Source organism: Falco naumanni, chromosome 1, assembly GCF_017639655.2.
Source record: "Falco naumanni isolate bFalNau1 chromosome 1, bFalNau1.pat, whole genome shotgun sequence".
Taxonomy (NCBI): domain Eukaryota; kingdom Metazoa; phylum Chordata; class Aves; order Falconiformes; family Falconidae; genus Falco; species Falco naumanni.
This window is the reverse complement of record NC_054054.1, coordinates 57676625-57693351: the sequence shown is the minus strand read 5'-3', so window position 1 is coordinate 57693351 and position 16727 is coordinate 57676625. Positions and strand designations below refer to the sequence as shown.

General features: G+C 36.1%; 1 protein-coding gene across 13 annotated transcripts in view; it reads left to right on the top strand.

The window, feature by feature from the left end:
- Nucleotides 1-16727, top strand: part of FRYL (FRY like transcription coactivator) — a 172307-nt gene that overhangs the window by 68729 nt on the left and 86851 nt on the right. For all 13 annotated transcript variants that reach the window (XM_040595315.1, XM_040595281.1, XM_040595273.1 and 10 more), the window contains 6 exons: nt 6258-6311; nt 12274-12413; nt 12868-12964; nt 15371-15450; nt 15942-16022; nt 16504-16672. In XM_040595315.1, coding sequence (XP_040451249.1) covers nt 6258-6311; nt 12274-12413; nt 12868-12964; nt 15371-15450; nt 15942-16022; nt 16504-16672 — 621 coding nt within the window. The remainder of the gene's footprint in view (nt 1-6257; nt 6312-12273; nt 12414-12867; nt 12965-15370; nt 15451-15941; nt 16023-16503; nt 16673-16727) is intronic.

The following is a 16727-nucleotide window of genomic DNA, read 5'->3' as shown; positions in this document are numbered from 1 at the left end:
TTGTTGACTTTTCAAAGGGATTACTTCAAGAATAAATAGGCTTTTGCAAACAGGGGTGGCTACCTGGATTATGTTTTATTGACTTTCATTAAAACTGTTACGTAGTGGTTACTGGAAACTAAAACTCTTAGTATTCATAAGTTCTGTAAAGTTACAAAAGGAAATAGCAACAACAAAAAATGTTCCTTCAGTACCACTGCAAAGTGTGTTTCCTATTGATGTTTTTTGAAGCAATACTTTGACCATATACTTCAAGAAAAGATGCATTTGGTTTGTTTTCCAAAGTATTAACACCCAACACCTGGAAGAATATAGTAGCCAGCATATATTACAGATCAGGCGAAATGCAAAATTCCATTGGCAGTCTAGATCACATGATCTTGAAATAAATGGATTTCTTTTAACTTGGAAATTTCTAGGATGGGAAGGTTTTTTTTTAACTTGGAAACTTGCTGAGCAAGCTTCCAGAGTTTGCTTCTTCACAGCTTGCAGAGTGTTTGTGTGCAGAAGTGCACATGTGAAGACTTGAGCCCCAGTTTTGAAACTTTAGGAAAAAATATTACTGTGAAGCAGTCCAAAAGAACACAAAAATGGGGCTAAGCACATTTTGTGGTGTTGCTGATGGAATCATCTTCAACTGAAACCATTAGTAGATCAAAGGCTGAGGAAAATGAAACATTTCTTTATATACACCTACTTAGGTATACATTATGTATGTGTGTGTGTGTGTGTACCAGACAAGCCTACAACTTAAATGGAACTTGTCTCTTTCCTTGTAGACATCCAAAAGACTCATATATTCAGGAGGCTTTGATAAGAAAGCACAGAAACTTTGTAGGAAAAGGGCCATGCAGATGGTGAAGGGTATGTGGCTAAGAAATACGAGGAGAGCTCTAGGGGTGTTGATGTTGTGGCTGGAAGGACAGGTTGCTCCACTCAGGGTGGCCTGCGTGCCTACTGCTGCGAATGCTGCTCCCTTGGCCCCTTTTCTGTTCATCTGCCAAACACACGGGGAGGGTGGTGTTTGACCAGAATGACATAGGTTGGCTGTGATTTGGATGAGCTGAAGAGGGCTTTTCCTGTACAACACACAGCTAGTTCAGAGTTAAATCTCCTAACCAGAATACTAGTAGCAAGGTAAATATAATAGGCCTGGAGTTCACTTGTGCTGCAGAACTTGTCCCTGGAGCAGATTAAATAAATGCTCTGACAACATTCTCAGGCTGTGTCTCCCTGCCATGCTGCTGACTGTTAAATGAATGTTTTAAAATCTGTTAATCATAGCAAATTGAAACATCTTGCCAAATTAAAAATTAGAAAACCCATGTAACTAATGAAATAATACACTTTTCAAGGAAGAGTGATTCCCAGCTCTGTTGTCTGGTGAGCCTTTATGGTGGTTGCATGAAGTCTGCCTTAGTCAGGATCTTTTACTAATCAGATCCTGACATTGCTATTTTGTGTGTATACAGTATGTATGAAATTCTTTGGGATAAAATAAGAAATTATAAATATTACTGGGGTAGTCATTTGTGAAGGTCTTTTACAGTTCTCTCTGGGTTTATTTGCTAAGTTGAATTCTTTTAAACAAAATGTTTTTTAATGCAATCAAATGTAAATTTACACATATAGGCAGCATTCCTTATTTTATATTGTTGGGAAGGAAGGACTATGTAGAAACCCAGACATTTAAGAGGTGCCGAAAGCTGGGGAAAAGTGAAACAACCTGAGCCTGTGTAACACAGAGGCAGAAGGAAATCCTTAGGTGTCTCAGTGAAGGGAAGTACCAAAATGGTGAAGTGGTTTTATTTTTGTACATAGTATTTCATATAAATAGTGAATATTCAGTTCTAGTGTATGACATCTAAAATGAAAGACCAAAGGCTGAAAGGGCACAGGAAAAGCACCGACTTGAGATTGGAGAAAAGGCTTTAATGGAAGAGAGGAAAGCCCTTTATCATTTTAGTGTGATTTGAATTCATGGGATGACTTGGCTACAAACAATAATGTAGCGAATACATACAATGTTACATAAATCTTTAAAGTGTTAGATGAAGCTAGGCTGTTAGATGATGCTATTGGAGAGAATTTGGAGCCAGAGCAATTAAAGTTAGGAGCTAGACACTTTGCAAAACTTGAAGATGAAGTAGGGGAGCAAAAATCTAATTTAAAAAATAATTTAAAAAAATGAAATAGTAGCTTCAAATCAAGACAGGACCTGAGGGTGATAAGGGTGGAGTACCATTTTGGCTAGATGTATGGGTTTCATTTAGAAGTAACTGACTTGTGAATTTAGAAAGTAACTAAATGGTTTTTCTGGCTATGAATTTGCTTAGGATACTCAGTAAGTAACAAAGTAGTTTCCTTTTGCTGATTTAATTAAGAGTTCTCTGCTTGCAAAATAGTAATACTGCAGAGTTCCCAAAGTTGCATAAAGAACTTATCAGCAAGTGCTTAAAATAAATGATTCAAGTAGCGAGCATAACCACAGGAAGGAAGATCGTCCTTTTAGTGAGCAAATTAAATTAAAACACTTTTTAAAAAGTAAATTCTTTTAAGTCTTTTGTAGTGGTATATAGTTTTAAAGGAAAAAGGGCTCAGTCACAGTTTATGGTAGCTTAAAATACTCTTCCTCAGCTGAGGAAGAATGACTATGAGGCACAATACCATCCTTCCTCAACTCACTCAGTTACCTTGTATTTTGTCAAGCTGTATATAAATACAGAATTTAAGCAGAGTGTTTGACATGATGCCACCAAGTTACCAAGCTGTTAACTAGGTAAGCTGCTAAATTACTAAATCATAGTTCAGTCTCGTGTTTAAGCCAAAACTAACTAGCAAAACTATTTAAGGCTGTTACCAACACCAGCTATTTTAGTCCGTCACGGAGATGAACTAAACATTGCTCAGACTAGCAATGCATGCTTTTGCAAATCTTGCCTAGGTGCCTTCAAAAGTTTGTCTGAAAGTAGTAATATTTAGCACACTGCATTTCTTCAGCACAGTGTTTCTCGTATGCTGCTCTGACGCTAGGGCAAGGATGCAGGCACTGCCCAGCACTTAGGGTACAGGAGGCAAGGCAGCATCGCTTCTCTGGTTTCTTACTTGCAGCTTAGAGGACAGAAACAAGTATGTCAGCTTTGCTGTGTTCACCTGAGCCACCCTGCTGAGGTGTGTTAGCCGATTAATACTGGAGAGGGGCCAACGGGTGGTACCTTTTTCCATGGGTGTAGTTGTTTGCACAGCACACAGGTCTGCCTACATCCTGATGTTTGCTGCTTGCCATATGTTGACATTTCTGCTTTACACAATGGATGCAAACTGCTCTTTGGTTAATTCAGTAGTGGGCTGGGTTTCTTCTAGTTTAGGGTTTGGGTTTTTTTGTTGTGTGTGTGTGTTTTTGTTTTTTTTTTCTTTTTTCTTTTCAGTTGTAAAAGGTAAATATAGACCTATTATTTCCATCTCTCAGAACTTCAGGAAGCCAGGAAAATAAATCTTAAATTATTAATTCAGTGCAAGTTTCTAGACCTTTTCTTTATACTGTTGGGTAGACTTTTGTAAGTCATGTGAGATGACTGGGGCTGTGACAAAGCAGAGTTAGAAGGCGACACTGAACAAAAATAAATTTTGAAGTCATACAAATAAATCAGAGGCCTTGATAAACCCCTTTGAGTATCATTTGGTTATGTCACATTTGTTTGGTTGGTGTTATATTAACTATGGTGATATTTACCTGTTAGCAGTTAAAATCTTTAATGCTGAGGAAAAATAATAGGGAGGATTTTGAACTTGTAAAGTCTTCATTCTTTCTGATACTAAAAATCTTAGAACTTGTATCAACATTTGATGTACAGAAGTGTTTTCATTAGTATAGAATGTAGGGGAAAAACCAGACCTATCTTAAAGACAATTTGCTATCTATTGACATGAATTTCAACTTGTTCATCTGAAGACTTACAGAGTATTTAACTTCTCTTTGATTTGTTGCCATTCTTTTCTCTAGCTGTTTCTGGTTTTGGACAGGTGCAGTGGGTATAATAAACCCAGTGTTTGTTCACCTGTAGAATAGTTTTGTAGTACCATGGCGGAAACTTGGCCTGTTGGGGCATTGTCTTGTGAGGAGGCATAAGGAACCAGACTCTTACCATCTTCTTACATGAAAGTCACTTTTTTATCTTCTTGGGAAATAGTTTTCTAGTTATTTTCCTTCAGCTTATTTAGCATTATACAATGTTTATATAGGGTGGAACATTTCTCGTGTTTTTGCTTTATAGATAAGATTACAATTATTTGTGTAGTTTATCTAAAAGCATAGGACAGATAACATTAATTCACCTACAATAGATGTTCCCTTGTAAAAAAAGGGGAGAAATTCTAGTTAAAAGAGAGTTCTAAGCGCTCTATAGAGCTTATATCAAAAGCTCTGAAACATCATTTCTTGTAACAGAATTTTGAACTGACTTGACATGTAAAATCCTATGAATTTGTAAAAATTAAAAACAATGTTTCTTTGCCAGTATCTGAAATCTTTTCCCTTTGCTTTTGAATACCCAGTGAAAGAACACTGGCTAATACATCACTGATGAAAAAATAGAAGTATTTTTTTTAAATTATTATTTAGGCATACTGGAAGCATACATAGTGTTTTCTTAGGCAATTACGTGAGTTTCTTTGGATTATGGAAAGTGAAAATGAGTTGTGAACTTGTACCTATATTATTTCCAGTTTCAGAGTAGGCAAATGCTTTTTGCCTGGGCGTTCAGGTTGCCTGGGAATTCCACTTTTCAGAGGCTGTAACAAGAAATACAGTTGCACTCATAGCAGCAAATGCCAGAAATTGTGTTGTATTTTCAAGATTACGATTAGAACAAGTGAAAATAAGCTGTCAGTTTGAATCTGGACTTGGTACATGCAATCCCAATTTTAACATACAGCCTTGCAAGTCTTAAATGCCAAGCAATACTGGGTTTTAATTTTTTGTCAACAGCCTGACAGCATAGGTGTTTTCTGTTACTGAAGTACTGAGCTGTTATTTTATGTTAACTGAGGCACAACCTGTTGAGAGCAATACTGGCTGTCAGTGTTGCTGACACTGCCTTTTACATCCCAGACCAGGCAGGTTAACAGCTCTTCCAGCTTACTACTTGTCTTAACTGGCTTCATAGAAGCTTTTTCTTTGCTTACTGCAATATAATGTGAGCTATTAACTCCTCACCTTGAGCACTTTTTCTGCTTTCCTCATCAAAGATAACATTTTGATTCATTTATAATGGAGTGAAAAGTAGCTTAAAATTTCTTTAAGTAGCAAGAACTGTTCATCAGCCATTTATGTATCTTACCACTTCGTAATTCACCTTTAAAGCTGTTACTGTGGCACTTGGCTTACGGTAAATCATTGACTCTCAGAGCTTGTAAGTGGGGCTTAGTCTTGTCTGTCTGTCTTTTTTTTTTTTTTTTTTTTTTTTACCAAGAGACTATAAAAGTTGTATCTTTTGAAACTGTGTGATTTGGTACTCTCCACAGTGACTAATAAGATTTACTATTACAGTTCATGACTGTTTTGTTTTCTTAATGCTTTAATTCTCACTATGTTATTTTGTTAAGAATATAATTTAGTTTTGCTTTTAACAGAGCAGTATGTCTTATGGTATGGGTAGCAGTGAAATATTCTAATAATTAAATTTTATTAATATGGCATCTTTTCTATAGCTTTGCATCTTTCCAGAGTTATTTCAAATGTAAAGCAAATTATTATTGACATTCTCCTTTTTCTGGACTAGATATTCTAGCTATTTTTCATTGCCGTTCAGAGAAAGCGCAGGCTGGAAATTTATTGAACAATTGTCTCTGCCTTGGTGAAAGCATTTTAAAATTCATTCTTGTAGCTTACAATAACTGCCTTATGAACATGAATATCCTTGTTAATTCAAATGGGAATGGCTTTCCTTCTGAGTTACTCTTGGCACTCACTGCCAGCTATGTCTGAGCACACTGCTGTAGGCCCTGCTGTTTGGGAGAGATGTTTGACATTTTCTGTGTATCAGTCTTGAACATTATTACTACTAAGCTACAAAATTAAGTTTACATCTCTGTTTTGTGAGTACACTTCATGTCTTTGTAAATGGTTCTAGATGAAAACTAATGCAGATATTCATGTTAAAAGTTATTTGTTTGCTCCCTAATATAACTGAGAAAGGAGGAATCTATCTTTGATAATGGTCAATTGCATTCATGTTTCTTTTTATGTTTTTTTACAGGAAAAGCTCTTGTCCAGATCTCTCCAAAGAGGTGAAGATCTTCAGTTTGATCAGGTAGGAGACACGTAATTGAAGGCAGGTTTTTTTGGATGCAGGTGGCCTCTGTTTTTGCAGAATGGTAGTTCCACTGTTGTAAATACTTGGAACTTCCATGTCTGAATCAGTGTCAGAAGATTAGACCTTGAATGTTCATTACTTTATTTTCCATTATAGAATATGGTAGTAGGAAACTACTAGAATAGATCAATTACGTGAAGATGGCAGTGAAAACGGCTGGAGGAAAGATGCTGAAATATGGTGGAGACACAAAGACTTTATTTCTGTTCCTGTTAATGAGCTTTGTGGAACCTCAGCCTGTATCAGTTACTGTTTCAGTGTTTGGGGGTTTGCTTTTATAAAGAAATAGCGTTAATTTCAGTAACAGGGCTTTTGCTAAGGGCTTTTTGATTCTATGGCAGAAGGCATAAAGTAGATTCAAAAGTTACTTGTCCTTTGAGCATACAGTTGCACTGTAAGGCTGTTCTGTTTTACTTACTGTAAACTGTACCTGGAATAACTGTGCTCAATTTATTCAAGTTTATTGTCTGTATTTCTAATTTTTTCGTAGTATAGATGTGCTTTTTCTCCCATAACTGCTTCTTTGCAATGGTGCAGCACCATTCAGATGAAGCCTCATTAATTGCGTGTTCCTATTTTTAACTGCTACTGAATAGCATCTTACTGTATGAAGTTCAGTATTCTGTCCCTATCTTCTATAACTGTTTTTTTGTTTCATGCTTTCCATTACTCCCTGGATATAGGTAATAGACATTGCAATAAAATCTGCTGACCTGCCCCTGCTTTTCAATTAATAGCCATCTGTGCACCTCTTTCCACTCCTCCCAAAAGAGAAACAAATAATACCATGTAATATTTGACGTATCATTTTATTTTCAAAGAAAAACAAAACCAACACCAAAAACCTCACATAGCCTTTTTATGTTTTCAATCTAAACAGCAGTAAGGCCATTATGTCCTAAATGAAAGTTTACTTTTAAGCAAGGAAAACAGGTGAGGGTGGGATAGGGCATAAATTCTCTAGTGGCTACCATATTTTTTTTTAAAGCTGACCAAAAGGTAAATAATGTTAATGATAATGGATGATCTAAGGAAATCTGTGAATCAGTAATATTACTAATTTTTCTACTAATCTGCCCCCCCCCCCCCTTTTCCTCAGCGAAGAATGTTTTTTATAAATAAGTAGTCACATGTTAAACTACATATAGGCTTCTAAAGATACATTGAATGAAGTAAAAAATGATCCATATAACTTTTGAAATCTTGTAATATAGAAATAAACTCATTTTCCTAAAAACGTAGTACTTTACAAATAACAAAAGAACAAAATAAGAACTCGCCTCTCTCACACACACACACACACACACACACACACATAATCAAACAGAATTATTTTTTATCTACTTTGGGTTCATGAAGAGCTGAATTTTAATGGTACTGAATAACTACTTTAGAGAGTCAGAGCGGAATGACTCCCTTGTGATGACAGGGCTTGTCATGATGACAGGAATTTAGGTAGGGAATTTTGGACGTGGTTTGGCAAAAGGAATTAAGATTGCTTCTCTCTTGTTCATTGCTATATTAAGATCGATTCTCCAGCAGTGCAGAAGATTGCAGAATAAGAAGATTGGCAAAGTATGGCAGAGAGGAGGATCCAGAGTGCACAGCCACAGCATCCAGCAGAGAAGCTAGAGCTGTCGCTGGGCCAACCTTGTTCACACAGAGATATTTACGGAGTTAAGAATTCAAGTCTAAAAACTGACTTTAGCAGTACTGTTACGGTGTTCCGAGTAGTAAGTGTACTTTGTGAATAAAAAGAGCACAATTGAGACACAAGAGGGACCCTGGGAGTAAGAAGGTATGTAGTTAATACTCATTCTCTCAGCTCAGTAAGTGATGAGAAGAGGGATGGAGGAGGAAGACATGTAATGTTGTCTGTCCTTATCATGAAAAAGGAAAATAGCTGTTTAATGGGATTATAAATTTTTCTGTTGGAAGCATAACTAGACCAAGAGGGCTGCTATTAGATCCAAGTGTGCAAAACCAGGCGTTTTTGATTTTTCAAATAGTGTAACTCTTATTTGTCACTGGGGTTTTAATTGAAACAATGTAAATTTGGCTAGAAGAGATGAAATGTTAGAAAAAGAGAGGGATATTTTTATGTTGATAACACTTTTAAACTCTGAAAAAATTTAGCATTTTAGTACCACTGTTTTCCCTTTATCATTCCCACTGCATCAAGAAGCTACCAGAGGAGATATTTTTTTTAGAGCATATATTGCATTTCTTAAAATATTTTTGCTTGTACAGCTTGAAACGGAAATAGCTTGTATTTTTCTTCCTTTGTTTGTTGTAGGAGTCATACTTGGCAATTTCCTACTCTTGTCCTAAACACCAAAACTTTTATGATCATGCAGAAGCATATCTTGGCCATCTCAGTGAGTGAAAGCAGATGCGTTTCTGGGGTTCAGGCTTGTTTATGATTCGACACAACTTGAAGAATGTTTTCAGGATCAGGATTTTGGCCATAGCTGGAATTTGGGCTCTAGCATCTTCCTATAGTTTTGCATCTCTTCTTACCTCTCAGTGTGCTCTTGGGTATGTTAAATGCAGCAGTTAGCAATGTTTTATGGCCTTTAAGACTGGAGCCCACTTTGCGGTTTCATTCTGAGGAATAGAATGCTGACTAGTGCAACCCTGCCCTCTTGGGTATTATAGGATCTCTCTTTTTCTGGATTGCTGCTTTCAACCTAGGCATAGTTTAATGCTAAAATAGGAGGGCTAACTTATTTTTATATAAGATGATCTTTAATTTAGTATCCAAACAATATGGCAATTATTTTAAATAAAAAGAATAAGCATATAGCTCATGTTCTGCTTAGCAGCTATGAAATATGAGCAAAGATTTCATCTTCCTGATAATTCCAATGCCTTCTCATTAGAATGTAAGGAATGTAAAACTTGGCAGGAAATATATAATTATAATGTAAAACTGATTTTTCATTTCAAGAGGAAAATGCTTTATAACGTCAGTTGTCTCAGAGTGTAGCACTTTACCAATGACAATTTTTTTTAGTGCATGAGATATAGTTTATTTCTGTGGAAGATGATGTAATTTACTAACTGCTGGAATGTTTATGAAGGGTAGTAATATTAATATGCTGTGTAAAATTGCAGGAAAATCCAAGGAAAAGGTTTAGTAAAGCTTAAAATGCAGCTTTCTTCTTTTTCTTCTACTAATAAACCCATCAGTTCAGAAGGAAGGCAGAGGAGTAGAAATGCTTTGTGGGGTCATTTTATGTCGACAGCACAGGGTAAACTTAAGTGTTTCCTTAATCTGTTCTGGTCCTGTTGTGTGTGTGGTTGCTGTATGAACACAGCTCTGTGCAATGTATTTGATATATCATTATTTTTAGAGAAAAAGAAATTGATGTATTTTCCCAGTCTTTAGGTTATTTGGGGTACGGAAAGTGACAGTAAGGCAAAACATATTTTGGATTGCTGTGGTTGATGATGGATCCCTTGCTCATCCAGTTTAGCCTTAGCTTTCATTCTAAGGCTTACCAGTTACATTGATTATTTTATGCTGAGTCTAATACCTTGATTTAGGAACTCATGAGGAAGCTTTGTTCTTCCTGCTTTCTGAATTTTATTTTTTTTTCTCCCACATACACATTAATGCTTTTAACTTGTGATTTCTGCTCATGGCTGGAGTGAAGTTAACAGAGATGTTTGATCACCCCGAGCTGATGCAAGCAACAGGCATTTCTTGCACGTGAAATCATGGTGAAGCTTTGTTGAAGCTTTATCAATACAAATGACTCTTTTGAGTTCTTTTTTCACAGAATCACAGAATGGTCAGGTTTGGAAGGGACATTTGGAGATCATCTAGTCCAATGCCCTGCTAAAGCAGGTTCACCTACAACAGGTTGCCCAGGATGGTGTCCAGGCGGGTTTTGAATGTCTCCCAAGAAGGAGACTCCACAGCCTCTCTGGGCAGCTGTTTTTATGATGCTTCCTCTTACTGAAGGATAATAGTTTTAACAGTAGCCCACAAGTGTCTCAAATTTCCTCATAGTTTTTCTTTCCTCTTCTCCTCTTTGTCTTCCCAAGTTGTTTTTTCCCCCCCCAGGTAGTTTGTCATACCTCTGCCACATCAGAAAATGCTCTTGAACAACATCTTCATTCGTACACATTCCTTTTCATCACACACTGCTTCATTTCACATCACAATGTAACTTCAAAGTGATAAAATTGAGTTGTGTTGTACTGTACGCTTCTTGAAGTCTGATGTATGTTAGTTGGTTGACTGGATATTTGGTTTATATGGATATTGGTGCACAAGGAACAAGCTTACAACATGCTTAGTTTTCAAAGCAAGTTACAAAGATTTCAACATACATTAGTATAAGAATGAAGGTATTCTCAAAGCTTAGCCTTTGTTCTGAGATGCAAGGCATTATAGCAAGCTTACAGAGTCGTTCTAGCTTCTGTTGTGTTTGTGTGGAAAAGCTTTTGTATGGTTTTGTGTTGCCTGTAATAACTGCCTTCATCTTTTTGTGCAGTTAGCTCAATGTGCGTGCCTCTCCTGCAGCAAGCGTGCATAGTTTTTCCATCGAATCCCTTTTTAGTGAGTGTCCTATTGACAGACAGTAATAATAAGAAAAAAAGTAATCTCATTATTCTAGTAAAAATTTCTTAATGTAACCTAGTTCCTATTCAGATTTGGAATATATGTAGTCTGTATTTTATACTGGGATTTAAAATTTTATGGACTTCTAGAATAAGAATATGATTTCACTTATTTTGAGAAAATGTCTCTACTTGTTTATATAATAAAGGATTTTTCAGGGAGTCAAGAATACTGCTTAATTCTTGTGACTTGAATAGCTCACTGGTTAACAAGCTGAGTAAAGCATTCAGATGGTTGGAAAAGATCCTCCTGAGGTTTCTGTATGGTTAACCTACCCCCATCCCTTCCCCCCGTCTGACACCCCAATATGCTTCAAATGAGGACAAAGAAATAATGGCATTGGTATTATCTTGGTTTTCTGGAATAGTGAGTAATAGATATGTTATGGCACAAGCATGGCTTCTATTGAAACCTCTTATTTGAAAGATGCGGGAGATAATTAATACGTGGCATCACTGAGCAGCAGGGTAACTCTCCTCTTCCAGCCAGTGTTTTGGGGATGGGCTTGCTCCCAGCTGCCTCCTGGCAGGGAGTTAATAGCTGTTTTATGCTGCCTTTCTCAGTCATTCTGCTCTCCAAACCTGGGGCATTGATGAGTTCTGTTAAAGTTTAAGTTTAAGGAAGCCTGGAGTATTTAAGTTTCATACCTGTTAAAGTCATCCTTCTATAATGGTTTCTATTGCCACTGTTTCATGGATAGTTTTACAACTCATGGGTTTTATGAAAGAGAGCAGTTGATAGGGGACTTATGCTGAAAGTACATATAGCTTGAGATCTAGACCAGTCAAATGTATTAAAAGTAGAGGAGAATATCTAAAAGGCTCTTACATTTGTTTGTATAATAATGAAAGCAGCATGTTTTTGAAGGTTACATACTTCCTCAGTTTAGGAGGTTTACTTCTATCTGTCATCTGTAATGTAAAGGTATGTATACTTGAGCAATACATATGGCAGCATTCAGGGAAATCCTAAAGTATCTGCTGTTTTCTCAATGGTATTATATGGGTTATCTGTATAAATACAGCATTCTGTGATCCTCGTGAATTTTGAAACACTTTGTCTGCTTAAATCTATCATAATAATTAACTTAGTGTGCCATATTTACACTAATTGTCCTAGATGGAAATGGTACCTAAAGTTGCCACTTTGTAAAATTACACGATGAATGGTTTTTCAACATTAAAAACCAGTTTGAAGGGATGGTTATAATTCTAGGATTTTTAGATTGCTTTATCATGCTAAACTATTTTTCTTACTTTTTTTCAGTTGATAAGCTCTATGAGCTCAGTAGCAGAGCACTGTCTCCCCTCCTTATTACGCACCTTGTTTGACTGGTACAGGCGCCAAAATGGAACAGAAGATGAATCTTATGAATATAGACCTCGGTCTAGCACAAAATCAAAGGGGTAAGAGTTTTCCTTGGAAAAGTCTGTTTGATTTTTCTGTGCTTTCTTCTAAGAACATGCGCTTTGTACTTTTTTGACAAGTATTTTGTATTTGGAACTGTCGTTACCTAAATCTGTATAGAAAGAGCATGGGCTTCTTTGAGATAGTGTGTTTAACTTGCGTAGATGATACGCATGAAGTGACTTAATGATTTTGGGGTTGATACACAGAAGGAAGTTGGCCACTAGTAATTACAAGCTAGTTTGCCCCTTTTTGAATTGTTTTTGTTATTGGAAGGCCCTTTCAGGAGAGGGGCAAGATGTCAGTGCTGCACCAAACCCCGAAGTCTTTCTAACCATCATTTTATATGCGTGTAGCAGTGATTGCTTGGAAGGTGTGCATGCATAGCTCTTCTCCACAATATTTGTGTTCTATCTTGTGTATGATACACGTGTTCTTGTTTTCTTATTTTAGGGACGACCAACAACGTGAAAGAGATTATCTACTTGAAAGGAGGGACTTAGCTGTAGATTTCATTTTTTGTTTAGTTTTAATAGAGGTTCTAAAACAGGTAAGCTCTTTTACTTTGACAAACTTCTTTTAATCTTTTGCTTTTAATGTCACTTTTGATCATATACTTTAAATTTTTATATGGAGCATATATATGATGAGCGTATACAAGGCTGTAATTATACTCTCAATTGCATAAAGCCTTTGGCTTCTCCTGTCTTTTCTTTACATGCCTGCATATCTCAGTTCATGTGTCTTGGATCCACTAAGGCAAAGCTGCTAATGTACTGCAAAAACCAAAACTTTAAAAAAAAACCTATTTTAATTCAGTACCTTTTTGTCTGCAGTTTTGCAATACAACGTGAAATCATAAAGTGACAAGATTAATATGTCACTTAAACTTAGAAAGGGTATGTAATTTTGCTTGGCCTTATAATGTAGTGCTAGATGATGTCACATGGAATTTCTGTTAATACTCTGTAATGCAAATTAATATTTGCATTGGTGTATGGACAAGAGGGTAGAGTTTGGCTTCAGCAGCATCATTTTTCTTGCATTTTTGAGAGGAAAAATTACTGTAAGAAACGGTATGAAACATGAGGAAGACGAGCAAATGTCACATTTCAAATACTAAAGTAGTTTGTCCTTTAGGTACGTGAAGATTAAATGTCTTTCTGTACCAAGTCAGGCAAGGGCTATGGTTTAGTTTGCAAATAATTTGTAGAAGGTTTAGGTTTATGTGGTTGTATATGGTACATTTGTGATACCGGGAAAAAATGAAAAAAATAAACCAAAAGAGCTGCCTGTCCTGCCCTGAGACACTAGCCAATCATCCAAAGTGATATTTCTATAATGCATGCACATATATGCAGACAACAGTATTAAAGCCATCAAACTCTTATTTGTTAGTGTTTTACAGAAAATCTTTAGTTCATGCTCTCTCCTTGCCTAAATTTTCTATCGGTGCAAAATAAAAGGGGAAAATAGAATACATTGTTTAGGATTGCAAAGTTGTATGGGTAGCTTCTGTTTTTTGAACTGGTGCTATTTTTTCTGCTGAGTATAAGGGTGCACGTTGCTAGTGATTCAGATGTCAGGAGAGATGCTAAAGTTTGGATCTTGAAGAGAGGCTCTTGGTGAGCCTCTCTCATGCTTGTACTCCAGACAAGATAGGTATTTTCATGATATGAATTTTTCCTCTGCTAAAGACCTGCAGCGGGCCACTGAACATAGATACACCACATAAAGAATCCTTGGGTCAATTTAGTATTAAAAGTTATCTAAAGGAGGGTTTGTATTTTCTGCCTGTAATGTTTCTGCAATTAGGTAGTAAAAGTGCAGAAATGATGGCTTTTAATCAATAAACATATTTACACTCACATTACATCCATATGCCTGTCATCCTGGGAGCCCTGTCATTGTTTAATTCTTAGAAACTGGTTTTAGAGGGTGCAAAGGGCATGATCCAGCTGTTTCTGTAATATCCACAGAGCAGCTGGAGAGAGGGTGACAGACACGACCTATGTAGGAACAAAAATCTTTGCTTAAATGGCTACATATTACTTATTGTATGAATATGTATGTAGGTAGTCAGTTCCAATAGTTGGATGTTCTTGGAGAAACAGCTTTCTTATTGCTTTAGAATTTCATACTTTTCTGCATCAAGTGCTTCATTTTCTGTAGCCAAGACAGTAATCTTCTAATAAGATTTTTTTACTAAAACATGATCAGTCTAAAGCAATAATGTTTAGTAGGGTTATCCTAGTCCCCACCTAAATTGTTTTGAAATGTTAAAGTTATTATGACTTCATAATTACATATAGTGCTTTTTTTAAAGAATATATTTGATTTTTTTAATAAATGTTTCCTTTTCAAACTGAGAAAAGTGGTGATGTCAAAGAGAACCTCGGTAAAAAAGAGCCTTCTAATCAATGCTTGGTTTTAGTTTCTCACCACATTGTTACTTATTGCTAGGGAGATTTTTATGTGTTTTGGCTGCTTTCATCTGAAAAAGTCTAAAATGGAAATGATAATCTCTTCTACGTTCTTATTTTTTTTTGTTTGTCTTCCTTTATACTGAGATTAATAGCATTTTGAGGTTAAATCTGTAGCAGTAATACCACACAAGGTAGAAAGTGAAAAGATGCATAGTTAATGTAGTCTGATAAATTTTGAGGACGAATTAATAGTGTTTACATTACTGTTGTTTATATTATTATTCATTTAATCCCTGAAAGCCAGTATGAAAAATATTTAAGAGAATGCCAATGCAGATTGTCTAAATGTTCATATATTGCAGAATTAACTTGGTATCATTGCCAACAGAAGATGTGTCCTTTGACACTAGTGGAGGAGTTTTCTACAGGGCCTCTCACAGTACTGTTTTATTTATTTACTTCATACATACATAGGTGTATATATATGTACATGCATAGTTACATATAGATAAATGATACCTGCATTTCAGATACCTGTTCATCCAGTGCCAGATCCTTTAGTACACGAAGTTCTAAACTTGGCTTTTAAGCACTTTAAACATAAGGAAGGGTAAGTTTCTTTTGTGTACTTTAAAATATTTTGTGTGTATTACCAGCCTGTGGTTGTGATTGTTCTCCTTTGCCTCACCTGTGACATGTTGTTGATAATAGTGTAAATGAACCCTGGTATCTTTAAACTGAAAACATATCTTGAAATACAGCTGTGTTCAATATAATGCTGAGTTTATTTTGCTTAGAAGATACAAAATGATTTGCGTAGCCAGCCAGAGTAAGAAAAGTCCAAGTTTGGATAACTAGTAAATTTCCTACACAGAATATGCCTCCTGTGTCCACTCAAGGAAACAACATCTCTTTAAATGTCACCCGTGCATTTTATGCTTGACTCACGTTGGTTTTATGGTGATAATCCACCTTGCTATGGAACAGACTTCTTGTTTGTAATTGAGAACATGTGTGGGGTTTAGAAGAATAAAGTTGTATTTAACACTTTCCTTTGTTCTTTTCTTTTGTTTTTCCTTTTTTTTTCCTTTTTCTCTTTAGGTATTCAGGAACCAACACTGGGAATGTGCATATTATTGCAGATTTATATGCAGAAGTGACAGGGGTTCTTGCTCAATCAAAGTAAGTTCAGTTTCTGACTCTTCTTGCATTTTGGGAAGAATCACTCTAGACCTAAAGACTATTCAATATTGGAGCATGTATTAATGACCCCAGTAACTAACCCCTTAAGTGTCAGTGTCCAGTGCACTCGGGTGTAGCCTGGCTTGTCTGTCTCGTATTCTGGCACAGTACATTTGTACAAATCAAGAAATACTCTGTAGTGCAATACTGAATTGCTTTGCTGTCAAGTTGCTTGTATGTGCAGGGAAAGGAGGCCTGGTATCAGTCAATAGTTGTTGTTCAGTTAATGAGAATATTCTAATGTGCTGGTCATCATAGGCACTCTTAAATGCCTGGATTTTAAGTATCGGGGATCATCTTGCTTGTGTTTCTTTTACTGTAGGTGGTGTTTTCATTAACAGCCTAAGGAAACTGATTCAAATAGACATCATATAAAAGTAACTAAAAATTCAAATAATTGCCACGTATATCCCTGGTTTAGGTTTCAAGCTGTTAGGAAGAAATTTGTCACTGAATTAAAGGAACTGAGACAAAAAGAACAGAGTCCTCATGTGGTACAAAGTATCATCAGTTTGATTATGGGAATGAAGTTTTTTCGAGTAAAAATGTATCCTGTGGAGGATTTTGAAGCGTCATTTCAGTTCATGCAGGTAAATTACTATTACAGAAAAGTGAAACAAGTATGATTTTGATTGTTTAACTCAT